The 27,487-nt window shown below is 38.9% G+C and overlaps 1 protein-coding gene across 1 annotated transcript; it reads right to left on the bottom strand.

Annotated features, from left to right (window-relative positions):
• Positions 1-11,086: 11,086 nt before the first annotated feature.
• LOC111197562 (uncharacterized) lies at positions 11,087-13,571 on the bottom strand. The gene is made up of 2 exons (XM_049475281.1): positions 11,264-13,571; positions 11,087-11,174 (listed from the first exon to the last, which is right to left on the bottom strand). The coding sequence occupies exon 1, from the start codon at positions 13,104-13,106 to the stop codon at positions 12,039-12,041; it is 1,068 nt and encodes a 355-aa protein (XP_049331238.1). The 5' UTR covers positions 13,107-13,571; the 3' UTR covers positions 11,087-11,174; positions 11,264-12,038.
• Positions 13,572-27,487: the final 13,916 nt, after the last annotated feature.

The following is a 27,487-nucleotide window of genomic DNA, read 5'->3' as shown; positions in this document are numbered from 1 at the left end:
ATTTTAGTGTGGGAGGTTTCATGGCTAAATTAGACCAGCCTGGTGGCCAATCTTCATTAATTGCACATTATTGCACCAGTAAGAGCAAAGTGTGAAGGTTCAATTAGCAGGGTAAGAGTACAGTTCGGCTCAAGATATATTGCAATGCACACGATATTATGTATGATATACCAGAGTTCAAAAGAGAAAGAATAGTTAATGCACGTCTTGCTGGCACACCTGTGATCAAGACAGCAAGTCTTTGTGATGTATCAAGAGCCACGGTATCCAGGGTAATGTCAGCATGCGCACCACCAAGAAGGAAGAAGCACATCCAACAGGATTAACTGTGGATGCAAGAGGAAGCTGTTTGAAAGGGATGTTTGGGTGCTAACCCGGATTGTATCCAAAAAACATAGAACCACGGCTGGCAAAATTACGGCAAATTTCAATGTGCACCTCAACTCTCCTGTTTCCACAATAAATTATTGTGGTCTAAAACCTGGTGTTTCAGTTTAATTGTCCAACCCCTGTAAAATAGATTGGTTCATGAGCATCTAAAGCATTTTTGATGCTTCTGATGCCATTTCCTGCATTGTTGTGTAAGTTTAACAGGTTGTTAAACACGTAACTTCACCTAAAATAATAATGCACATCTTACTCCTTTCCCTACTTTCCAATTCATGTGATGTATATTCATCTATCCTATGTATTCTATCCTTTATTTTATATTTTATTCTTATTTTATTTTATTGTATCTACATAATAGTTGCTCTCTGGTGAAACTGGACTATGAGATTACAATTTCTTTCCACCTTATGTACCATATGTGATGCGAATGACTGATGCTGACTGTTCACTTGATGCCTAAAATGTTAATCCCACCCCTTGACAGATGCAACTGTAACCAGATAGTCAGTGTTATTGACTGGGTTGTTTCAGTTTAACATGCTTGAAAACACATTTCCGGAGACTTTCCAATTTGGCGTATTGGCCTGTAAAAATAGCTAATCTAAAAGTCTGAAGTGCATGAAAAAAATTCAATTAAATGATGGTGAAATTTCATGAAGCGATGAATCATTTCCCCAAGAATCCTAATCTAATTAAACTATTCAGAGATCAGACCCCTATACACTCAATCCTTCAACTCAAAAAGCATCTATTAGTCTCTCTCTCTCTCTCTCTCTTGCTCTGAATCAGCTGTGATGTTACTGCAGATGTGTGTCATTCTCTTTATCCTCTTCTCGGCCTCATCTCCGCTCGGGTTGTGACAGGGCTGAGTGGGCCAGAAGGGGAAGGTTAAGGGATGGGGATCAGGGTGGAGTTAGGAGGTGAAGACAGGGTAGAAACGTGATGAAAGCGGAGGAGAGAACAATAACAGGCAGATGAAAGGAAAGAATGAAATAAAGGCTCCACATTATTGATGCTCCTCTACAGCTCATCCACACATGTTCAAATGACCCTCTGGTGAAGCTCCATTGATTATCAGCAGCTTTGGGGTCAGGGCCGAGGTCAGGGTTTGAGTTTGGGATTTGAATGATGAACTCAAGGAGCGTAAAAAGTCCAGTTTAATTAATGTTTCGTTTAATTCCAGGTGGAGACAATGTGAGACCCTGCCTTAAATCAGTAAATCTGCTAAATAAAAGGTAAGAAGAGAAAATATGTAAGACAGCAATAGATAGAAGAACAGAGGAGATGAGAAGAGATGAGAAGAAAAGAGAATAGAGGGGGTGAGAGAAGAAGATGGGAGAAGTGATGACAAACAAGGAAAAGAGAAGAGGAGAGATGTAAGGTTGGAGAAGAGAAAAAGACAAAGCTATGACAAAAAAAGAGAAATTACAAGAAGAGAAGAGAAGAGAAGAGAGATATAATATGAGTGTAGGAAGAAGACAATACAAAAAATGAATGGAGAGGATAGAAGAGAAGGGGGAGAAGAGAACGGAAAAAAGGAGTGAATAAGAGAAGAGAAGAAAGATACAATATGAGTGTAGGAAGAAGACAATACAAGATAACAGAAAAAGGAGTGAAAAGAAAAAAGAAGAGATGAGAGATACAATATGTCTGTAGGAAGAAGACAATACAAGAGGACAGGAAAAAAGGAGTGAAGAAGAGAAGAGAATGGAGAGAAGAGAAGAGAAAAGAAGAGAGTGGGGGGATAGAAGTGAAGAGAAGAGAATGGAGAGAAGAGAAAAGAAGAGAAGAGAAAGCAGGGGAAAGAAGAGAAGAGAAGAGAATGGAGGGGAGAGAAGAGAAGAGAATGGACAGGATAGAAGAGAAGATAAGAGAAAAGAATGGAGAGAAGAGAAGAGAAGGGGAGAGAAAAGAAAAGAAGAAAAAATAGAGGGAAGTGTAATAGAAAATAATAGAAAAGAAGAAAGATAAAGAATGGAGAGAGAACAGATGTGAAGGGAGGTAGAAAAGAAGAGACAGAGGAAGAGAAGAAGAGAGGAGTGAGGTGGATGAGAGGATGGAGGTAAGGGGTGGGGGATTGTCTGGATCAGAAGAGCTGAGATGATGTGGGCAGCGTTTCCACGGTGAAGTGGGAGGGGCTTTGCCATGAAAGGAGCGGGAGAGCCCTGCTGCTGCTGTGTGTGTGTGCCGCGCCCCCTCACTGGGTGTGTGTGTGTGAGTGTGTAGACTCTGAACTCCCCCAGAATTCCCTGCAGAAACGCTTTGCGCATGTTAAACAGAAGGGATGATCTCTCTCTCTCTCTCTCTCTCTCTCTCTCTCTCTCTTTCTGTCTGTCACACACTCATACTCACATACTTCTGCTAAACCTACATGGAAAGAAGCACCGATATATTTGAACGAAAGAGAGCAGCAAAATGGCGAAGGAAGAGAGAGATGGAGGGATGGAGTGAAGGGGTGAGTGAGGGGAAGCCCGCAGTGCAACACGCTGAATAATTCATCACCTGTCTAAACAGAGAGAGAGAGAAAAGAGAGAGAGAGATGGAGGAGCGCAGCAGTATAAGCCCTCTTCATCTCACCTCCACAGTCACGTGCACACAGTCTCTGCACACACACACACACACACACACACACACCTGACATGCCCCCGCTGCCCCCTGTGCAGCACACTTTGTCCTTTAAATATCTTTAAACACCACTGACCTTCAACCCTCACCTCATCATTTCTTCTGACATTTAGAAAGACCACCATTAGACCCCTGACATCATCACACACTTTTAACTGCTCACTTCTCTTAACAGCATCCAGAACCACTACCTTTAGCAAAAGGAGCCCTTTAAATGTTTTATATACTTCCTTAGTGTATAATAGATCATGGATCATCTGGCTGAATGTAGATTATAACCAAATTCAGGTGACCAGAATTCAATGTCAGCACAATGTTTAATAACAGCATCAATTTAAAGTGGAATATTAATGACTGCTGCTGATCAAATTTTCTTTAAATTAAATTTCAACATGATTTAAATTGTGGTAATCTGGTAATGTTCACAATGTTAATGTCCACATAGTAGTAATGTCTAACATTGGTTTTAAGCTATGTTGCTCAGGGACAAAACATCTGTCTAATGTTGAAACTTGACATTAACTCAATGTTGTTTTTGACAGATATGCGACTTTGATTCTCAACCAAAATTCAACATCTGTTTAAATTCAGAGCTTGACATCGACTTAGTGTTTGGTTTTTGACAGATATGCAACTTTGATTTTTAACCAAATTTTAACAACTGAATAAATTCAGAGCTTGACATCAACTCAATGTTGTTTTTTTGAGAAATATATGCAACTTTGATTCTTAACCAAATATCAACATCTGTTTAAAAGTTGAGTCTGACATCAACCCAGTGTTGGTTTTTGACAGATATGTGTCTTTGGTTTTCCACCAAAGTTCAACATCTGCTTAAACTCAGAGCTTGACATCAACCCAATGTTGTTGTTGTTTTTTTTTTTTACAAAAATTTGACTTTGATTTTAAATCAAAATTCAACATTTGTTTAAATTCAGATCTTGACAGTATTTTTAATAGATATGGGTGTATGAGCAATGATGTATTTGATCGAACAGTAAAACTAATTTCAGCCAAAATTTAAGGTCTGTTTAATGTTGATGCCTGACGGTGGGGCTTAAAGTTCAATTTTGGAGTTTGATGTCTAACCAGCATTGTTGTTTGACATCTCTCATAATTCAATATCTGTCTAACATTAAAGCTTATTTTTGACAGAACTGCAAGAATAGGAAAGTATATGATGCAGAGAGTCAGAGTGTATAAGCCTTCCAACCTGAACCCCATTCCCTCTCTCTCTCTCTCTGTCCCTCTCTCTCTCTCTCTCTCTCTCTCCCATTTTTGTCCACAGATATAAAATAAATATATTATACAGTGTAAGAAACCATATAAGCATGGAGGGCAGCGTATGCCATAAGAAAAGAGTAAATTACTTAATTACGGAAATAAAGTATCTTTTCAGTGATATTCAAATTTTTTAGATGCACTAATATATAGCAATATTTTACCTAAAAATTTAGTGTTCACATTATTTGAGCCCTGCCAACAATAAACAAGATGTCAACCATTTTCACATGTAGGAGAAATCTGTTATTTTATTTACTTTAATTTTAAGTGTATTTGTGGATGAGAAAATATAATTCTAAATAAACCACAGTTTTGATTATTAATTAAAAAAAAAAATTCTCAGAGAAAACAGAAACAGTCCATATCGTGGACTATCCAATGAAAAACAGGTATCAACTTTGTAATTATGTAGATTTTTTAGTTTATTACATTAATTAAACTTGTCCCTTACACTGTGTCAATATTTGTTGATGAATGGATCAATAGGAATTCTTTAAAATGAACTAAAACAAACCACATATATTTTTCCATTGAAAGTTAAGAAGGTTTTACCTCTCTCCTGTAAAGTTGCTGTTTTGATTAAAAAAATATATTAAGTCTACAGTGAAAATATATGATTATTTTTTGCAAGAGGTCTATTAAAGGTATATTTATATAAAGTTTATTTAATAGTTTTTTTTATTATTATTTTTTTCTGAACTATCACTTTAAGCTGGATTGCAGAACAGTGTTTCCAGTGCCGTGCTCTTTGTGTTAGATCAGTGTGTCTCAGTGTCTCAGGGATCCATTACTAAGTCAGCTGGAATTAACCCCGCAGTGTGATGGGCTGATGGAATATGAAATGCCACAGAATGTGGGAATGGAATGGCTGAGCCGTGTGTTGGAAAGACGTGGGTGAAGTTTTTCCACTGCCGAGGTGGTGAGAGTGACAGTGCCTGGGTTTGGATGAAAACAGGGAACATGTACCAGTAAGATGGAACTCAAAGCAATAGTTACTGTAGGCCAAAAATCACAATTTCACACTATTTTACTTTGTAGTTAATCAGTTATGACATTTTGTTGCACTGGAGCTACTGCAAGGTTAATATGCACCATATGAACGCAAGTACTGGGACACCAGGAAAATCAGGCATATACAGAGGTATTTATAATGCATTTAACACAGAGGTGTTAATCAATATTATATAATTTCATTAATATATTAGTGCCACATCTACCTAGTTCTCAGACAGCCCTGATTAATACATTTAAAGCAGTGGTTTTTAATCATATTCCAAATTTGCTTTTTTATAGACTTTAATAAAAGAATTGTCCTTTTTTTGTTGCTCTTGGGCTCTCCCCACCTGTGATATATAATTCAGTGGGGTCCCATGGATAGCTGTACACATGCATTTGTTGACAAGCTGAAAATTCTTTTTTGGACAGTTGGTTGTTCAAAAGTAACTTTTTAACCCTTTCAGACCCTGTGTCTTTTACAATGGACATCATTTTATTTTATTTTTAAATGTTTGTAGCACATATCCATAATTAAGGCCTGTTGTTCATCAGAATAAACCATTAACCACTCAATGAAAAATGTACCAAACAATGAAGCAGTAGCTTAACCCACTGCACTGAAAAACACAACAACTTAGACGTTAGAGTATGGCAGCTCTAGAGCCAACGAGGCAAACTAAGAGGTACTTTTTGCTAATTTTATGTTGTTTAGAGCACTTTAGGGATGGTTTGGGAAATAAAAGTTCAGTATCAAATATGAAATAAAAATGCTAATTAATGCAATGGACATTAAAAAGAAATGAAATATTTTAGTTACTTGGTTTTCATTTTTATATGAAGTTTCTATGAAAATTGTACGGTCCTGTTTTGTGTCCTTCACAGGAAAAAAACAGCATTTTTATAGTCTTATATTTTCCAATCACTGGAACATAATTCAGGTCTGAACCAAAAGAACCAAAAAACTGAGAAACACATAAAGGTACTTCCACAGACAAGAAATGCCAGAACAAAGAGGACTATTTATACACATAGAAGGGAACTGGAAACAAAAAACACCTGGGACCGGGTAACTAGTGGGCGGAGCTACAAACGAACAAGTGAGCACAGGTGAGAGATGAAGACAGGGGTGGAGACATGGAATAAACACAGACAGAAAACAGGATAAAGTTTTTATTACACCATACTTACTCAAATACAAATAACCAAAAGTATGACTAGAACTAGAGCTAATGAAAATTAAATTAAAGTTAGGAATAACAAATAAAAACTAGCAATAAAAAAATATTTCAATTATCTGAATTAAAGGAAGAAAGTCACAATGAAATAAAATCTAATTAAACTACTGTATAATAAAAAATCCAACACTAATTTAACACTATTGCTAGGGATGTATAATGCCACCCCTCCCCGCCTCCCATAGGTCTTCTCTTCTCCCTCACACATCCGCATAGCACAAATAGCACTTTCTCACATCCCTTAATGCAGTAGAGTGTGTTTTATGTGATGCTTCACGCACTCGGATGCTGCACGTGAGTTGTATCTGTGGCAGCAGAGTCCCAGAGGATCTTTTAATAAGCTTTTAGTGATAGTAGACCTGTGAGCTTTAATAGTGGGAACATGAGCGAGTGAACGATGGAGATGGAGTACATATGGTTGAGAAAAGAGAGAGAGAAAGAGAGAGAGAGAGAGAGAGAGAGATAATGCTGATAAGGGTAACCAGTGCTGTCAGATCTTAGTGCTGGACGCACACATTATGAAGAGCACTTTTTCTCATTTTCCAAATGAGTGTGTGTGTGTGTGTGTGTGTGCGCATGTGTGTAGGGGAGGGGGTCATAGGAGCTCAACATGTGAGTTCATTTCCTTGCCCTTTCACCTCCTTTTTCTACAGACAGGGACAGAACGTGTCATTTTTACAGAGATGTGTGATAAAGCCCATCTGCTGTTTTGGTGATTTAGAGAATGAAAAAGGTGTGTGGGGGGGGGGTCTTATCTCTACAGTGCCGTATTTGGTCAGCTGTGATTCAGAAAGAAAGAGAGGGAGAGAAAGAGAGAGAGAAAGAGAGAGAGAGAGAGAGAGAGAGAGAGAGAGAGAGAGAGAGGCACTGAAATGGAACATATCCTTTCTTGGTTTGGTTGTTTGGAAACGTGACCAAGGCTCCCACAAAATATCACTGTTACAGGACATCCCGTCAACATCTGGCTCTCCAGGAATACTTATGTAATACGTACAAAATGAGAAATGAGTCGGTGGAGGAGCAGAACTGGACAAGTAAATACATCTAGACTATATGGACAACAGTATTTAGACACATGTTCATTCACTGTTCTGAATTCAAGTGTACTAAAGAATTTATAGTACTTTTGTTGGAGTAACAAAAGGACATGATTGCTCCAGCCTTAATCTCAGTCTAAAACCTTACCCTGACATAATCATACTCCAAAACCTAACCCCAGCCTTAATCATAGTCCAAAACCTAACCCCAGCCTTAATCTCAGTCTCAAACCCAACCCTAACCTTAGCCTTGGTCCAAAACCTAACCCCAAACTTAACCATTGTCCAAAACCTAACCCCAATGTAAACCTCAGTCCAAAACCTAACCCCAGTCTTAATTGTTGTCCAAAACCTAACTCCAGCCTTAATCTTAGTCCAAAACCCAAGCCCAACCTTAACCTCAGTCCCAAATCTAACCTCAACCTTAACCTCAATCCAAATCCTCAATCTAAAATCTAACCCTATCCTTAACCTCAGTCCAAAAACCAACCCCAAACTTAACGTCAATCTAAAATCTAACCCCAGCCTTAACTTCAGTCCCAAATCTAACTGCAATCTTACCCCAGTCCAAAACCTAACCCCAACCTTAATCTTAATCCAAAACACAAATCTTAATTATTGTCCAAAATCTAATGCCTGCCTTAATCTCAGTCCAAATCCTAACCCCAACCTTAAACTCAGTCCAAATTCTACCACCAACCTTGACCTCAGTCAAAATCCTAACCCCAACCTTAACCTCAGTCCCACACCTTACCCTAACCTTAACCTCAGTCCAAAACTTAATCCTAACATTAACCTCAGTCCAAAACTTAATCCTAACATTAACCTCAGTCCAAATCCTAACCCTTGCCTTAACCTCAGTCCAAAACTTAATCCTAACGTTAACCTTAGTCCAAATCCTACCCGAACCTTAACCTCAGTCCCAAATCTAAGACCAACCTTAACCTCAGTCGCAAACCTAATCCTAATCTTAACCTCAGTCCAAAATCTAACCCCAACCTTAACCTTAGTCCAAAACCTAACCCTAACCATAACCTCAGTCCAAAACCTAACCCCAACCTTAATATTAATCCAAAACCCAACCTTAACCTCAGTCCCAAAACCTAACCCCAACCTTAACCTTAGTCCAAAACCTAACCCTAACCATAACCTCAATCCAAAACCTAACCCCAACCTTAATATTAATCCAAAACCCAACCTTAACCTCAGTCCCAAAACCTAACCCCAACCTTAATCTTAGTCCAAACCCAACCCCAACCTTAATGTATGGATTAGTTTATTACCACCACACTGTTAACCCTAATAAGTTGAATCTACTCAAAAAAGTAGAGGTAACTCGTTGCCTCAAAAAAATTGAGTAATGGCATCTCTCAAAACTAAGATAATTGAGTTATATAGATGTGGTCTCTTCACTCAATGAAATCATTCATGTAAGTAAAGTGAACTAATAAAAAATTTATATTACTCAAATTCACAGTTGCTTTTACTTAAAAAATTAAGTTGACTCTAACCATAAGAATTATAATTAACTTGAACAATAAAGTACCATCAACTACTGATAATTAATATTTCAAGTTCTTAATACTTTACAAATGGTATTGGAATTATAATGAACGTGAACAATTAAGTACCATCAACTACTGATAATTAATATTTCAAGTTCTTAATACTTCACAAATGGTTTTGGAATATTTTTAATATTCAAAATTTTATTGTAAATTATTGTAAATGAACATCATTGACAAAATTTCAATTATGTAAACTTGTTTATTACCAATATGCTGATAATGCTTTGACATCAGGGAACATTTCAAACTTAATGTCAAACATTTTTCCCAATGACATCTCATAACGTGAAATAATGATGAACTAAAACATGCAGTCTCTTCAAATCAGTGCTTTTGATAAAAAAAAACACATAAAACATAAATAAATAAATACATTAATTAATTAATTAATACATTAATTAATAAAAAAACACAAAACATTGCTTATGTCTTAAAACAAGAGACAAGAGAGTGAAAGAGAGACTGTGGGCATGCATTTTTGGTCACAAGCATACATACAACAACATACAACATACATATATATCAAGCAACAGTTAACAGTAATTCAATTCCTTCAAGGGAAAAAGGAAAGTCTTTTAGAGCATTTTTGAACAAATGAATGAAACAATGCTTGTATGTTGTGTTTGTAGTAATGTCTACAATTACAAAGAATAATGTGTAACCAATCAAGCTTACATTTCTCTCTAGCTTGTGCTATCAAGCAACCATTACTTAATGCTGATCTCTGAACATAAAATTTAAAGACTTGCCTCACTGAATGCAATTTATTTTCTATTTATTTACTGGCCTCAACTGAACAAAAACACCCCAAAGTAACATCCTGTTGTCTCCTAAATGTCTGATGGATATCCAATATAAACATAAATACAATACAACAATCAGCCAAAATAATTGTGATCAGCTTAGAGTGCAAACTATTAGGCAATTATGTAAACATAAGGAATAGGCATAGGAAGCCAGAAGGTCATGTACACCCTCACACAACCCAATTCCTGTACACCTAAACAAGCTGGTTAAGCAGTGACTGTATCTTAGGTTTGAGGATATTCTGCCCTAACGATAACAGTATGCGCTGTATGAACTCAAATGTGTACTTGAGTGATTTTGGGTAGTTCAGATGCAATGCATAAATTAGTCCAAAGAGAATGCACATTGCTTGTGGAAGGTCACAGAGGCCATTCATCACCACATTTCCTTCAAGGATGATGCAAACAGAGGAGGGGTGCAAATGAAGAGAGTTAGGGGGCTGAAGAACACCATCCTTCTCCACTACCAAAATCCCCACTGGCACATCAGCAAATGCATCATAATCGTCAGACTCCTAAACAAGGGACAAAAAGAAGTTTAGTTACTTGGTCTACCTTAGAGAAAAGAAATATTAGAATGGAGATCTCCTTATTATCTCACTGAGCTAAGGCATCATCTTCATTATAAACCTCAGAAATGAGGACTGTGTGTAAGGTGCCATTCAGGCTAGTTGTTCTGGAGGTTTTTTAATTATGCAGAAATTGGCCCATTGGTATTTTGGTAGAGGTGACAGTAAATGTACCACACAATATCCATATTGAGTTCCTGGACAACCAGGTTTTGCCTTATGCTCACCATCTAACAGAGGAACATAACATTATTGTCCCTGTATTCCAAGGTGACAATTTTTGGTGTTCATAGGGCTGCAAATATGACTGACTGGCATGATAGACATTCGGAGGCATTCCCACATCTGAATTGGCACACAAAATCTCCATACTCCTAAAAACGCCAGAGAAGAAATCCACAAAATCTGGCTGAAATGCTCAATTCATAATGTGGCTCAACATTGTTGTGGCCTTTTTTGTCCAGAGAGCTTACGTTTGTAATGTATGTAAAGCTATTCTCAATTCAAAATGTCTGTTTTCAGCTCAAGTGGTCATTTTACATGTATGCTGGCAAAGAATGCATTTACTTACCAAACATGCTTTGAAGAAAGTGAGGGGATCATCTCCAAGGATGACTGGGAGACCTCTGAGTATAAGGGTACGTACCTCAGTTGGATGCAGTGCCTTTTAGAGGAAAAGAAAAATTTAAATCACATTACAAACATGATACAAATATGAATGTACTCTTATAAGGTCTGTCAATTTTCACTTACATTGATTTGCTGTAAGAAATCTGACATTAGTTGTCCAGCAAGTCCTCTTTTAGCCCTAAAAATGTCCAGGAGACGAGCACTATATTTGTCAAGGCTGTTGTAGAAGTCCTGTTTCAGATTCTTGCCAGCGATCCTGGTGAACTCCATGTAGATCTAAAAAAAACAAAATGCAGTAAAAGAAAATGCTAGAGAAATGTTAGAGAAAGATGATTATGCCTTACAATTTGTAAACATTACTTAAAGTCAACACAATAAAGTACACAGACATGTCACATGTCATGGGACAGCAGTATGTAAGTTGATTATAAAGGCGACAGCTGTATAAGTGAGGTTGAACACTGGCCAGTGTTCTCCATTTCCAAAGTTGTGGGGCACAGGTCAGAACAGCTCTCATTAGCTTTCCTGGGATATGGGAGCAGAAGACCTACGACAGTATCTCTGTTAACACCACAATACCGGACACGGCCTCACCTGGGCTTATGAGGTTTCTAACTGGACCTTAGAGGACTACATGTGGCATTGTCCGATGAGTCATGGTACCAATTGTTTGGGACTGATGAGAGGGTTCTTGTGTGGCACAGACCCCATAAAGCCATTTACACCAGTTATCAACGAGTCACTGTGCAGACTGGCAGTTGTTCCATCTAGGTGTGAGGTGTGTTGTGTCATGCCTCATGGCCTGGACTGGGTCCACTGGTCTAGACTCATCCTAGATGCTCTAGATGGGGTTCTACATGATACTAGTTCCTATTCCATTACTTTTGGCACATCAGTCTCAATTTTGTTTTTGAAAGCTATACAGATTTACATTAAAAATAATAAACAGTACAGTGTAATGAAAGTACATAGTGATGGAACTCACCTGATTCTCCAGGAAGAGTGCAGGCCAGCGCTCAACAACATCTCTGATGACAGGCTTTGACTCCACCACTTCTTTGCGTCTCAAAGCAAATGTCAAATCCATTTTTTGTTTCAAAACTGATGCGTTTGGTGTCCTCTTTTGCATCTCATCTAACAACACTTTACGTGCTGCTTCAAGGCTGGAGTGATCATGCCCCTCTGGAAAGCTTGGCAGGAAATTCAGTTCACATTTCTTTGGCTTCTTTATGTTTTTTCTTGATGGTTCAAGGTCTGGGTGATTCAAACTACGCTTCCCTCCATTCACAGACACATCAGGACACCCTGCCTTTCGACGCTTTGTTCTGTAATTTCCTAGTTTAAATTTTAAGCTGTTTTTCCATCCAGCCCAACCGGTGTGCGAACCCTTTTCCGTAAGACAAGGATGCTTCATTATTAGGGCAGCCGCTACCTGCTCATACTCATTATTATTTGGGTAGGCTTTGAACTCGAAGATAGTTTCAGCCAGTTTCTCTAGAATTCCATGTTTTAGCTCCTTTGTTAATTTGAGGCATGTTCCATCATTCATGTACACCAGGTTACCTTGTCGCAAACGATACTCAATATCAACTGGAAAGTTTGGTATCTCAAATGTCTCTGGCCATTGTTTTGTTCTGTCCAGGGATGAGGGGGGAAGTATCACTGTATCTGCTGTGCTTGCACTGTCGTCCAACACCTCACATGCATCAACCGGCATGAGATCGACCATAGGGATTACTCGAATGGTTGCTTTGTCTTGGAGTTCTGACATGTCTGTTAGGTTGACAAGTGCCCTGTCAAAATCCGGATCTTCAAATTGTAGGGAAAAGTTGTACTGGAGCTCTAAAATTTCTTTAAGGCAGACAACCAAATCACCAACTGAAGCAGGCTTCTCAAGTAGGGTGACTTTCCTAATATCACCTTCTGTGAGAAAAACCCTCAGAACAATCTTCTGATGACAAGCCATCTAGAAGGAAAAGAAAAACAAAATAATGAAAAGTTATTCAGCAAAGAATATAACGCTTTGGTGTCACCATCAACCTGCCATTAACAACATAAGCTGAAAGAGGGAAAATATCATTAAGCTCAGACATCTCAACCACACAAAACGAAGTGACATGCTCACCACACAATTCATAAGACCGAGTATGTTCAACATACCATGCAGTCATTATTTTACAGACAAACAGAATCTCAGAGTTAAGGGCTACAATCTGAGTAATCCGTTTAAATTCAGGGAGACCGGAGCATGAACCCACTGAGATCATCATATCTGCACAGTATTTAATTCCATCCAGCACAACAGAGGATGCTACAAGCACTGTACTTAGCTGTGGGGCTCTTTGATGGAACACCTGCTGGATGCTCTCAGGAAAAGATGTGACCAGTGCTGTTTTGACTTTATTCATTTCAACAGACAGCTTTAAAAATGAATTAGAGTCTAGATGGTATGCAATCATTTTCTGGTGTTTGGAAGCCAGTGTGAGAGCAATATTTTTGAAATTTTGAGCTTCACGTATGACCTTTTTGAAAAATTTGTGTTTGCCCTCAAACCGCATTGTCCAAACATCAGAGAGAGGACCATAGGCTTTAATTAGATGTGGATAGTGCTCTATGAAATGGTGCTTTGGTCTCAGTCTAAAATTAGGGAATGTTGACTGTAACAGTTGTCTGTGTTCTGATATTTTGCAACTCAAGTAATCGATGGACTCCTCTGTATGTTGTGAGGCAACAGTCAGTTCAACTATATCCTTCAGAAGCATCAGAATCTCCCATGCATTCTCTCTCTCTGGAACATAATGTCCAATTAAAAGTGGAAGGAGTCTCAGTAAGGTCCAATTTTCATGGCCATTACCTCCTATTGTCCCTTTCCTGGCAAAACCCTTCAGGATCAGCTGAGGTTTGTTAGTACGGTCAGAAAAAGTGTATGGGAAAGCTCTGATAGTATGGTTCAACTGCTCAAAGGTGAAGTACTTCTTGCCCATCATGTCTGAAAGGCAAAGAGATAGTTCAACAGGAACAATGCCCTCAAGAAAGTCATGCAAAATGTCTGGTGGGTAACCTGTAACGACATGGAAATTCTGCAACCTCTCAGAGAGTGGACAGGCTCGTTTTATCCCATATTGAGTACTTAAAGAAGGATCTTTCCTTACCTCCTGAACATGTGTATTGTGTGTTTTTTTTGTGCGAAGTTCAAAGCATCCTGAACTTACCTCTTTGTGCTGGACCTCGTCTCTGCTTGCCAAGCAAAACCGGCAGAACTTCTCAACAATAAAATTCTCAAAGAATCCTGCAAGAGAGTGAGCACCAAGGTTGTCAGCTGCAACATACAAAACTGTTCCTTTGACAGATACTCCTAACTGGTCAATGTATAAACCACTCTGCTCTAGCTGAACTAGGTCTTGTAAAAGAGGTTGCAGTACTTTTTCATAGCCAAACTCTTTAACTGTACCAGCATTACAGAGGAGACAAAGCTGAATTGAGTGCAGTGTAGACCTGTATTTTGCAGGAATGTTTGCAATAACCCAGTACACAGCACACATCTTGTGCTTTACTTTGGATGTACCTAATGGATTGGCTACTTCAAAGTCATCAACATACAGTCCAAGAGCAATGTTAAATGTGTGGGTATTGAGCAGGCTATTTTCCTTAAAATATGAACCATCATGATAAGACTTGTATACATTTGGGGTGCATTCTGTTACTGAGCGTACTTTATCCAATATATCTGGATTGTTAAGCAGTTTCTGTAACATTGGCTGTATTGGTACATATGTTGCTGGTTTCTTTTCCCCACAAATAATGTATTCTACTGGCAATACCAAAGGAAATTTGTGATACACATAGGAAGCCCTCCTTTTAACTGTTGATAAAGATCCACCTGTGCTACAGCATTTTGAAAGGACATTGCTTTCTGAGACAGTGCGTACAACCTCTCTAACAAGGGACTCGTCAACATCTGGGTAAGATTTCCTGAGAATATTTGAAACTGATGTGTGCAACAGTGGCATGGAGAGCTGATGAATTTGAATCAAGTGCTGTACCACTTCTTGTACAGAACTCTCTGGAAATTGAAAAACACTTTGCATCTTTAAAAACAGAGCTGCTAAATTGTGCTCTAACTGAAGTGCTAAATTTGGTAGTTCTACTTCATTTGATTCTACTTCATCATCGTCAGTCTGAACACTCGCGATAGACATGTGTTCTTGTGCATCATCCATGTCACTAGTATCATTAATAACAGACACTATTTCTGGCTTTAATGTCCTACCATCATGCTCGCCATGTTGCTTACTTCTATGCGAATTGAAAGTTGAGTAAACACTGGTTTGGAAGTGGCAACCTTGGTAAGGACAATCAATTTTCTGATTTACTTTCAGATGTCTACTTCGCAAGTGACCAATAAAATCTATTTCTGCACAAGGCTCTGAAAAGTCACAATGCTGACATTGCAACAGTGCTGGTGTGCTTTCACACTCTTGGGCAATTTTTGTTTGTGCATGAATTCTCGTTAGGTGTGCTTTCAAACTATTGATGGAATTAAATGTACAAGGACAGTGTTGGTGCAGACATGGAAAAGGAACAGTTCTTGTACAACCGCCATGTTTTAACCGATAGTGTCTCAGCAACTCTCCTCTTTTTTCACAGTTAAAAGAACACAGTTTACATTTCCATAACATTGTTGTCCTCTTAATAAAAATTCAAGAAAGAAAGTGTAATCAGCAACGCAGAAACCTGACTACCATTAAAGTATTAAGAGCTTACACAATCACAAAAATTACTATTTACACCGACTCGGCTTTGTTTACATTAGCAATTCCGCTTACTCCAGCTTTCCTATGCTGATGTACTGAACTTTTCTACACTCCCACACTCCCACAGAAACACGTGTAGGATCAATGAAAATTGATATTTTGGTTTATCAATGCAAACATGAACTGAGATACGTCTATGGAGGCTAACGCAACAACAAACAAAAGTTGGTAACTTTAGCGATAGCCTAGCGTATCCGTGAAAATGCACTTGTAACACACCGTCCCATCCTACACCATCCAGCTCTATTTTACGCATGCATGACCTTTTTTATAGACAGCTAATTGGGCAAAGCCAAATTAAGAGTTAAAATGACTTACCTCCTTTCTTAAGAAGTATCTCGATGGATCCTCCTCCTTGGCAGAGGGAATGTCGGCGTCACAGTTTAGTGTGGCCAATCAGGGCAAAGATAACGCATCACATGTTGGATAAATCCCAAAACTTGGTATTTTGTGTATTTATAACTCAAAAACATTATTTATTTTAACATTCACAGCAAACAACGTGAAAACAACTTTGATTTTTGAGTACTTGTAGTAAAATGCAGAGATTCAAGTGAAGCTTACTAATATTTACGCATTTCTTTTAGTAAAGACAACGTCAGGGTTTACAGTGCAGCAGCTTGATACCAGTTAAAAACAGCACCCTTTCCAACTAAACAAATTCCTACCAGAAAATATATATTTTTTAATGGTTTTACAAGATATCAGGCCTACGGTTTAAGTACAATATCGTAAAGGTATATCTTTTTTCTCAAGATACTTACATCAGCACTTCATTTAGCATTTAGGCTTATGTATGGTCAAAACATGGGTCTGAATGAGCGTGAGATCTTCGGGGGAAGTGTTGAAACATCTACCCACAGAATACCGGCCTTTATAATACCCTGTTGGTTAATTCTGAAAACAGAAACATAATGTGCTCCAAATCTTCTCTAAAAATACATAAGCGTAATAGTCTATGCTTATTATTACACATATATTTTTTAGCATCCCACTCATATCACTATGTATTGAGGTGATGATTGTGACAGGGCTTATTTTTGTGAGTGTTTGGAGTGTTTTCTGTTTTTTCTGCAGTCTAATTTAAGCTTGTTTGGGGGCGGCTGGCCCATCTATGACCCAAACTCTTTGTCAGCAAGATTCAGACTCTATAACTGTCTATTAACTATAATAATAAAGCTTGATATTTTCTTAGATAAACCCCGCCCACACTACATTAAGCTTACTTTTACAATATTCATCTGTGGCAAAAAGAAACACAATCAGCACTCAGCATCTAAGGGTTACCATGGTAACTAAGGCAAGCTCTCGTTTCGGCTACCCCAGGTCTGGCTTGCCCGAGTATGATCACAGCAGCAGCAGCCAGGTGGATTTTTTCCAAAATCAAGGATATTAAAAATGTGTTTCTCCTGCTTTTGTTGCAGTAACTGACTCTACTGTAGAGGGAATGATTTCTACTAGACTTCATAGCCTTCTCCTGCATTGAATGTAGATGTGGATTGAGTCACTTGTCGGTTAGGAAGGACAATTCCAGCCAGATGCTGTCGGTCATGATCATTTCCAACCACTGTTCTTCTAATGCCTCCTATTCCTCATCTTCATCTACATTTACAAGATAACACCTCAAAACTCATAGTACAAGTGTGGGAGTTCTCAAGTTATATGGGGTTACACTTCTTGATTTATTGTTCTTTATTTGCTTTTTTTCATAGTTCTATAGTTTTGTATTATTACTTTTTAACTTATTTTAATTAGTTTCTTTTATTGTTTTTTATATACTATGCAAAAATGAGTTTTAGCTTTATTTTAACCATTGTTATTGTATTAATCTTACTTTCTTTTCATCTTAATTTCTTATCAATTAAACCTAGTTTTATTATTATTATTATTATTATAATTATTATTAGTATTATTTGTTTTTTATGTACTATGCAAAAATTAGTTTTAGCTTCATTTTAACAATTTTTATTGTATTAATCTTATTTTCTTTTCATCTTAATTTCTTATCAATTAAACCAGGTTTTATTATTATTATTATTATTATTATTATTATTATTATTATATATTTTTATTATTTTATTTATGTATTTAATTTATGTACTATGCAAAAATTTATTTTAGCTTCATTTTAATTATTTTTATTGTATTAATCTTATTTTCTTTTGATCTTAATTTCTTATTAATTAAACCAATTAGAGGAAGAGTTGTAAATGGAGTGAATCTCTGGCTGCTGCATTATGCATGAAGCTACAGGCTGCTGAAAGCAGAAGGTGGTCTGTGAGTGGGCGTGGTCTTTGCCCGTGGCTGACTGACAGCTTGTTGCGTAACCAGCACAATGCAAACATCCGTCAGAGAGCCGACACCGATGTGTCAGTCCGTCCTAATGTTTATGTCTCTCGCTGTCAGTCTGAGTATCAATCAGGCCTCCTCACTTCCTAACGAGCCAGCTGGTCCTCTGCCAGCCTGCATACAAGCTCCATATATGCTTCTGTCAATCTACAGTATCTGTGTGTTCCACCTTAAGCGGTGTAGAAGATAAGCTCTTTATTAGTAACACCATTTGACCTGTATTTCAGTTTTGTTTCCCCCATAAATTAAAAGCAGAGCCTGACCTTTGGCTTTTTGTGCAGCTCTTAACATTTGGCAGGGTTTGTATTGATCATTGACATTGATTGAAATATTGATTGAAAGCATGCTGGCCACATGCAAATGATTCTTATTTTTAACAGTCCTAAAATTGTAGGATTTTGGAAATAAAAGTGTCCCTGGTGTTTTTTCAACTGTCTGGCGGTGCTCACCTACTGTCGTTTTTTACCTGAACCGCGGAGCTCACTCCACTACTGTCGCACGGAGTTTTTTAACTGTGGAGCAAACCTACTGGTTTTTTTTTCCCCACGAGAGGTGTTTAAGCTTGACAAGAAATATCGTCATGTTTTAATCTCGCGATATCTCGTGCCACGAGATCTCGTCACACCCCTAATAATAATCTATTGTGAACCCTGTGAAACCTCCAGAGTCCACGCTGCCTTGTTGCACACCCATTTCATACTGGAGCACCGTGGCCCCAAGCCAGCTCGAAATTCCTCACATTTCACTCAGGCATTTTCTGGGAAAGCTTTAGGCCTGCGGTCCCTTGAAAGCATCTCTCCTCAAGAGCTACAGAAGAACCCTGAATTATTTATTTACCCACGCTGAGGAGCTCCTCTGCCCCGGTCACGAGGCCACGCATCTCAGCAGAGGAGCAGCAGCTGCGGTGTTTGCTGAGGAACCGTCTGAAAGTTTTCAGGGCGTTGTTGCTCGGGCCTCAGGTGAGGACATGGGCGCAGATGGCACTGGGGACAGATTTATAGTGACCTCATCCGAAATCTAGCATCTACAAGCATAAACGTTGGGGTTTTAATTTAATTAACTGTACGTTTGTGGAATTCTGTGTTCCACAATGCCCTCGTTTTTAAACTAGGAAGCGTTCAGTTCAGAGGTTACATTGTTCGGAGCTCCGTGTTCCAGTTCCAATGTAAATTTAACGCACCTTCTCAAGTCCGGGGTTCTAAGGAGCTGGTTACCTGTAGACTACAGACACAGGCAGTTACCAGCTCCTTACGGTACGTGTCCACTGGCACTTTTTTTCAACGCAATCCGCTGCGCTGGATCTCCTTGCTCGTTTTTGAATTAAAATGAAGCAACAGAAGTAGACAGTCATAAGTTTAATATTTTTATTTTTTTAACAACCTCACTGTAACCTATAGCTCTATAAATCCATATTCTGCCGCTTTCAGCTTCTCTTCTGTGGTTGAAAGGCGCCTGTTCTCTCTGTGTGTGTGTGTGTGTGTGTGTGTGTAAGAGGCTTGTGTGTGTGTGAAGACGCAGCCTGCTCTTCCCTCATTGGCTGGACGCAGCCTGCTTTTCCCTGATTGGCTGGACTGGACACAGTGCAGCAGCCAGATTTATTTGAATAAAATTGAGGCCGAGGGCGGAGCTGCGTTAAACGCAACGCAACCCGGCATGCACCGAGGCATGCAGCGGCTCTCTCCATTGATTTTAATTTTTTATTTAATTTTGTTATTATTATTTTTGCACATAGGTTCTTAGATATTTTGTTATAATACAGTTTCTTTCAGTTTTTTTCAAGTTTCTGTGCTGAGATTGAGATTTTTCATCTTGTTGACATCAGCAAATGTTAAAATAAAAATTTGCAGAAGGCATGAAGTTTTGGTGTGTGATATGGAATAGTAGGCTGTCAGTGATTTGGCATCATGGTGTAAGAATGCGCGCAGATGGCACTGGGGACATATTGACATACCAGACCAATAACAGTTTCAGTATGGCTAGTGTTGATCAGAAAAAGTGAATATTCTAAAGTTTATTGCAGCATATATATATATATATATATATATATATATATATATATATATATATATATATATATATATATGATTTTACAGCTTGGTCCCCCCCAGTTCAAAATTTCCATCTGCGCCCCTGGGTGAGGAGCCGGGCTGATCGCGAGGTGCGGCGCGGTGGGAAAAGCTGTTTGCACTGGCTCGGCTCCTGCGCTGTCCTGCGCTGTAATTGTGTCTCAGGAGAAAGAGCTCCCGGGGCTGCAATAATAAACGCTTGACATCCAGCCTCTGAGCGCTGTTATTGATCCTGTTGTGTTCCTGGACTCTGGCTGTTCCTGGAGTTTGAGATGGTTCAATAAACACAGACATGATGGGTTTGAGATTTCACAGAAACATCACGGTGTGAGACAGCTCAGATGATGAGCAGCATGGTGGTCTGGTAGGAACGATGCAGAACTGAGCAGGTGTTTCTCAGAGTTTACTGCAGATGTTGATCAGAGCTGTTTCTCCTTCTGTTCTTCTCTCTTTTGTTGAACCAAATGAATCATCCAGATCTAGCATTAGTGAAAGGAGCCTAAACTCTGCCACAACAATAGTTACACCTCCTAAGACTCATAATAGGATTAGAGGATACAGCTGAGTGAGTGACTGTGGATTGTGAAGCATTAAGGAGCATTCAGAAACATTATGGAGCATTGTGAAGAACTCTGGAGCACTGCAGTGTTCATTTTGACAACAAATTTTGATGTAATTTGAGCATTTATTTTTAGTCATAATTTAGTCATCTGAAATGTGTTTAGTTTTAGTTTAGTTTTACTCGACTTAATATCATAAGAATATAGTCGACTAAAATCACAGTCTAAATTAGGCGACTAAAATGTAAAGGGTGTAAATGTTTTTTCATCAGTTCCCTTGAATTATTAACTACACACTTATACGAAATGAAACATTTATTAACCACTTGTGTAATATTATTAATGTTTGAATGTGAAATATATACACTACCGTTCAAAAGTTTGGGGTCACTCAAACAATTTTGTGTTTTCCATGAAAAGTCACACTTATTCACCACCATACGTTGTGAAATGAATAGAAAATAGAGTCAAGACATTGACAAGGTTAGAAATAATGATTTGTATTTGAAATAACATTGTTTTTACATCAAACTTTGCTTTCATCAAAGAATCCTCCATTTGCAGCAATTACAGCATTGCACACCTTTGGCATTCTAGCTGTTAATTTGTTGAGGTAAGCTGGAGAAATTGCACCCCACGCTTCTAGAAGCAGCTCCCACAAGTTGGATTGGTTGGATGGGCACTTCTGGCGTACCATACGGTCAAGCTGCTCCCACAACAGCTCAATGGGGTTCAGATCTGGTGACTGCGCTGGCCACTCCATTACCAATAGAATACCAGCTGCCTGCTTCTGCTGTAAATAGTTCTTGCACAATTTGGAGGTGTGTTTAGGGTCATTGTCCTGTTGTAGGACGAAATTGGCTCCGATCAGGCGCTGTCCACTGGGTATGGCATGGCCTTGCAAAATGGAGTGATAGCCTTCCTTATTCAGAATCCCTTTTACCCTGTACAAATCTCCCACCTTACCAGCACCAAAGCAACCCCAGACCATCACATTACCTCCACCATGCTTAACAGATGGCGTCAGGCATTCTTCCAGCATCTTTTCATTTGTTCTGCGTCTCACAAACGTTCTTCTTTGTGATCCAAACACCTCAAACTTGGATTCATCCGTCCACAACACTTTTTTCCAGTCTTCCTCTGTCCAATGTCTGTGTTCTTTTGCCCATCTTAATCTTTTTCTTTTATTAGCCAGTCTCAGATATGGCTTTTTCTTTGCCACTCTGCCCTGAAGCCCAAAATCCCGCAGCCGCCTCTTCACTGTAGATGTTGACACTGGTGTTTTGCGGGTACTATTTCATGAAGATGCCAGTTGGGGACCTGTGAGGCGTCTGTTTCTCAAACTAGAGACTCTAATGTACTTATCTTCTTGCTTAGTTGTGCAACGCAGCCTCCCACTTCTTTTTCTACTCTGGTTAGAGCCTGTTTGTGCTGTCCTCTGAAGGGAGTAGTACACACCGTTGTAGGAAATCTTCAATTTCTTAGCAATTTCTCGCATGGAATAGCCTTCATTTCTAAGAACAAGAATAGACTGTCGAGTTTCAGATGAAAGTTCTCTTTTTCTGGCCATTTTGAGCGTTTAATTGACCACACAAATGTGATGCTCCAGAAACTCAATCTGCTCAAAGGAAGGTCAGTTTTGTAGCTTCTGTAATGAGCTAGACTGTTTTCAGGTGTGTGAACATGATTGCACAAGGGTTTTCTAATCATCAATTAGCCTTCTGAGCCAATGAGCAAACACATTGTACCATTAGAACACTGGAGTGATAGTTGCTGGAAATGGGCCTCTATACACCTATGTAGATATTGCACCAAAACCAGACATTTGCAGCTAGAATAGTCATTTACCACATTAGCAATGTACAGAGTGTATTTGTCTAAAGTTAGGACTAGTTTAAAGTTATCTTCATTGAAAAGTACAGTGCTTTTCCTTCAAAAATAAGGACGTTTCAATGTGACCCCAAACTTTTGAACGGTAGTGTATTTATATATGATTTTGAATGTATGAATGTATATTATTATTGTAGGTATGTGACTATAAATATTTTGCATTTAAAAAAATGTTCTATAAATCAGATCATAAAACATCTGAATGGTTAAATTATAGTTTGAAAAGGGTTTGGATCTGCGCGCTACTGCAGGACAGGCGGGTACTGAATGGTTGACTACCCCGCTTGTCCCACCTCTCCACCTTTGCTAAAGTAGTAGTGATTTGACCTCTTCCTAACTGGTCCCTACCGTTCACAAAACTAAATCAGTTCTGATTGGATGACGTCCCTGCCAAACATTTTTATCTCGTTTTTATTCGTTGGCAAAAATGTAAGTCAATTTCATCTCTTTTTTTTTTACTGTTTTTATTTAGCTATCGTCTCGTTTTCGTCTTGAAAAAAAGCTTCGTTGACGAAAACTACGACGAAAATTTTTCGTCAACGAAATTAACACTGGAGCATTGTCAGTCATTTGATCTGGAAACACTGTAGAGCACTCTGTTTTAGTCTGGCATCTTCTGAAGCGTTGTGAAAATGTTTGGATCTGGAGGTCTTTTGAGCATTCTGAAACATTCTGGAGTTTTCTAGAGCAGTTTAGCTATTATGAAGTATCCTGGAGTGTTTAGAGACTTATATTTCTGAAGCATTGTGTATATATTATGAAATCTCCTGGAACATTCTAGAGCATTATGATGAATTCTGAAGTATTCTACAGAATTCTGAGGCCTTTTGGAAGAATTCTGAAGTGTTTTGACCAATTCTGCCAATGTTTTGACCAGTTCCTCCTTTAGTCCTTCTGTCTTTTGTGTCACATGATGAAGCTCTAAGACCAAACATTAGAGAAAGAAGTCTAAACCACACCAAAACAATGGTGGCAACTTCTCATAATAGGATTAGAGGATGCAGCCTGAGTGGCTCTGGATCGTTAAGCATTCTGGAGAATTTTGGAGAACACATCATTCTAAAGCATTGAGAATCATTCTAGAGCATTTCCAGATATAAAATATTCATGAGTATATATGAGAATAATTCTGAAGGACGCATTTTAAAGCATTCCCGAGGACTTTTGAGCATCCTGAGTATTTTTTTTTTTTATTATGGAGCAGACAGAGGCATTCTGAAACAGTCTGAAAATGTCTGAACAGCCATTAGAATTCTTGTGGTGCATTTGGAAGCATTCTCTACACTTCTGAGGCATTATTTAGCATTTTGGTGCATTCTGAAGACTTCAGGGGTTCTGGAGCTGTTGTAAGAATTCTGGCATTGTCTTGCCTGTAGTGTCTCCCTGTTGGTGTATTTCTGGAGCATCATAAAGCATTTTGAAATATTCTGAAGCCCTTTAGCTCCTGCTAAAATATCAGTCTGGTTTCTGGTTCAATTTGGAGAACCTATGATCGTGTTCTGAACAGAACATCACCATAATGTTGCTACCAACACCTGGCTGTAACATTAGAATCAATTAATCTTTTCCATAATTGAAAAGCTGTACATATTGCATATGTTTTAGACATGCCCACCTCTTATCTTAAACACTGTGTATGCTTATGCTTAAAGGGGAACCATTTTAGAACCATTTTAAAAGACAATCAGACAATCAGACATGTCATTTAGCCAGTCCAAGTGTTCCTGGAGCTGCCACCACTGCCTTTCTTCCATAATATTCAGAATTCAGAATTGATAGTTGATATGAGGTGAGATTAAGGTGCTGTGATTGGATTTGAGGGTGAATCAGGACAATCCTCAGTGTCAGTAGCAGTAAATCAGAGAGAGTAGAGTGGAGAGTGTAGCACTGCTATAAGGTGCTGCTCCGCTCTCAGGGTGAGCTCACGCTGAACTGAGGTAAACCCGGCTCGGCCTGCCCACACCAGCCCCCAGAGGAGCCGCGGGTACACTCACCCAGCAGCCTGTCCAAAACAAATCCCCGCTGTCTGAACCGAGTGGAAAAACAGATTAATTTAACCTGCTGGATCTCCAGCTCAGTAAACGCAGAACCTCCAGAAACAAACAACAGACTTAACCTGATCACCGGCACTTCCTGGAACTACTGTAACCTGAATAACAACAGATCAGAGTCAGAGAGAGAGTGGGAAACAGAGAGAGAGAAAGAGAAAGGTGGAGAGGCATGGAGAGAGAGTAAAAGATATGCTTACTTTAAAGCATCTTGTACTGAAAATGAAAAGCAATTGAGAGCAAAAGAGAAAGAGTAGAAAGTGGTATGAGAGACATAAAGAGTGAATGGGATGAAAGTGAGACAGAGTGGAATAAACCGTGCATAAGTGAACAAATGAGAGATGGAGAAAGAAGAGAGAAAGTAAAAAAGAGGTGGGGTGAAATATCAGGACAAATCAGAAAAGTAGGAAAAGTGAGAGAGATGCAAGAAGAAAAGGAGAGTAAGAGATCTAGAGAGCACAAAATAGAGAGATAAACAGTGAGAATGCAACAAATAAGATTGAGAAAGAGAGTGAAAAAAGAGAGAGAGAAAAAGAAAGGTATATATAGGTATATGTAGATATAGAGAGTAAGTCAGATGAAAGGGAGAGTGAAATAAACTGTGTATATGAGAGAGATTTTAAGAAATAGAGAAAGATGGACATGGAGATCAGTAGAGTGAGACATGGAGAAAGAGAAGAGAAAAAAACATGAAAAGAGGAGAGGAAAACATGAAAGTGAAGATTGAGAGGAGAGTGAGAGATTAAGAAAGAGGAGAGAAAGTAAAAAAGAGGTGGGGAGAGAGATTGGGACAAAACAGAGAAATAAAGAAAGTGAGAGACATGCAGGAAGAAAAGGAAAGTAAGAGAGATAGAGAGAACAAAAATAGAGAGATGAACAGAGAGATCGCAACAGAATATTGTAGTGAAAAATGAAAGACAGAGAGGGAGCAAAGAAAGTAAGACATGGAGAGAGTAAAAGTGAGAGAGAGCATGAGAAATATGATATATAGAGAGAAAGTTATAAAATGAAAGGGGAGAGAGAGAGAGATAGAGATCAGTGGAGTGAAACATGGAGAGCAAAACATAAAAGTGAAAGAGTGAGAGAGATGGAGAAAGAGGAGAGTAAAGTAAAAAATGGGTGGGGTGAGATATTAGGACAAAACAGAAAAGTAGAAAAAGTGAGACAGATGCAAGAAGAAAAGGAAATCAAGAGATAGAAAGCACAGAAATGGAGAGATGAACAGAGAGAATGCAATAGTAAATTGTGCATAACAGAGAGTTTTATAAAAGAGAGAGAGCAATAGATTTAGAGATCAGTAGAGTTAGACGAGAGCAAAACATGAAAGTGAAAGAGGGAGAGAGATGGAGAAAGTAAAAAAGGGTGAAAAGAGAGAATGAGACAAAAGAATAGGATGCAGGAAAAAAAGAGAAAGAGCAAAAAATGGAGAGATAAACAGAGAGAATGTAACAGAACAGGAGAGTGAAAAAGAGAGAGAAAGGAAGCGTGAGCAAGTGCAGGAAAAAGTTTCATCACCTCATCTGACCCTGAGAGAGGAGAATGAGAGAGAGAGAGAGAGAGAGAGTGTGTGTGTGTGTGTGTGTGTGTGTGTGTGTCTCGCGCCGTTCTCTCGCCTCCTGTGACCCTGGAAACGTGGCGGTTGCCAAGGCAGTGCGACACAGACACGCTTATCAATCTGTCGGGACGGATCAAACGCTGGGGGAACACTCTGTACTCCATCCCTCTCTCTCTCTCTCTCCCGCTCTATACATCACTCTCTCCATCATATCTCATATTTCTCTCTCTCTCTCAATCTCTCTCTCTCTTCATCCCTCGCTCTATATATATCAATCTCTCCATCATCTCTCTCTATCCTCTCTCTACCACCTCCCTCTCTCTCCATCCCTAGCTCTCTATATATGTCACAGTCTCTCTATCATCTTTCTCTCTTTATCATCTCTTTCTCTCCATCTCTCTCTTTTTCTCCACCTATCCCTTTCTCATTCCATCCCTCACTCTTGCCCTCTCTCTCTACCTCCCTCTCATCTCATCTTCTTTCTTTCTCTCCATCCTCTCTCTTTATTTATAATCTTTTTCTTTTTACCTCTGCATCTCTCTCTCCATCCCTTGATCTCACCCTGTCTCTCCACCCCTCTCATCCTTCTCTCTCTCTCTTCATCATCTCTCTCTCTCTCTAGCCCATGCCCTCTCTCCATCTTTTATTCTTGCCCTGTCTCTCCATCCCTCTATCATCTCTGTCTGTTCTTTATGTCTTTTCTTCCGTTCTCTTTCTCCGTCATCTCTCTCTACATATATATAGTATTACATTTTTTCTTTTTACTTCTGCATCTCTCTTTCCATCCCTTGATCTCACCCTGTCTCTCCACCTCTCTCTCTCTCTTTGTCATATTTCTCTCTCCATCCCTTGATCTCACCCTGTCTCTCCACCTCTCTCTCTTATCCCTCTCTCTCATCATCTTCCTCTTTCTATCCCTTGATCTCATCCTGTCTCTCCACGTCTTTCTCATCCTTCTTTCTATCTTCATCATCTCTCTCCATCGCTTGATCTCACCCTGCCTCTTCACCTCTCCCATCCCTCTCTCTCTCATCATCTCTCTCTCTCCATCCCTTGATCTATTCC

Source organism: Astyanax mexicanus, chromosome 2 (genome assembly GCF_023375975.1).
Source record: "Astyanax mexicanus isolate ESR-SI-001 chromosome 2, AstMex3_surface, whole genome shotgun sequence".
Taxonomy (NCBI): domain Eukaryota; kingdom Metazoa; phylum Chordata; class Actinopteri; order Characiformes; family Acestrorhamphidae; genus Astyanax; species Astyanax mexicanus.
Note: the sequence above shows the minus strand (reverse complement) of the source record. Positions and strands in the feature narration are given on the sequence as shown.

Coding starts and splice junctions, on each gene's coding strand:
- LOC111197562 (XM_049475281.1), bottom strand. CDS start 13,106: ATGGCTTGTCATCAGAAGATTGTTCTGAGGGTTTTTCTCACAGAAGGT.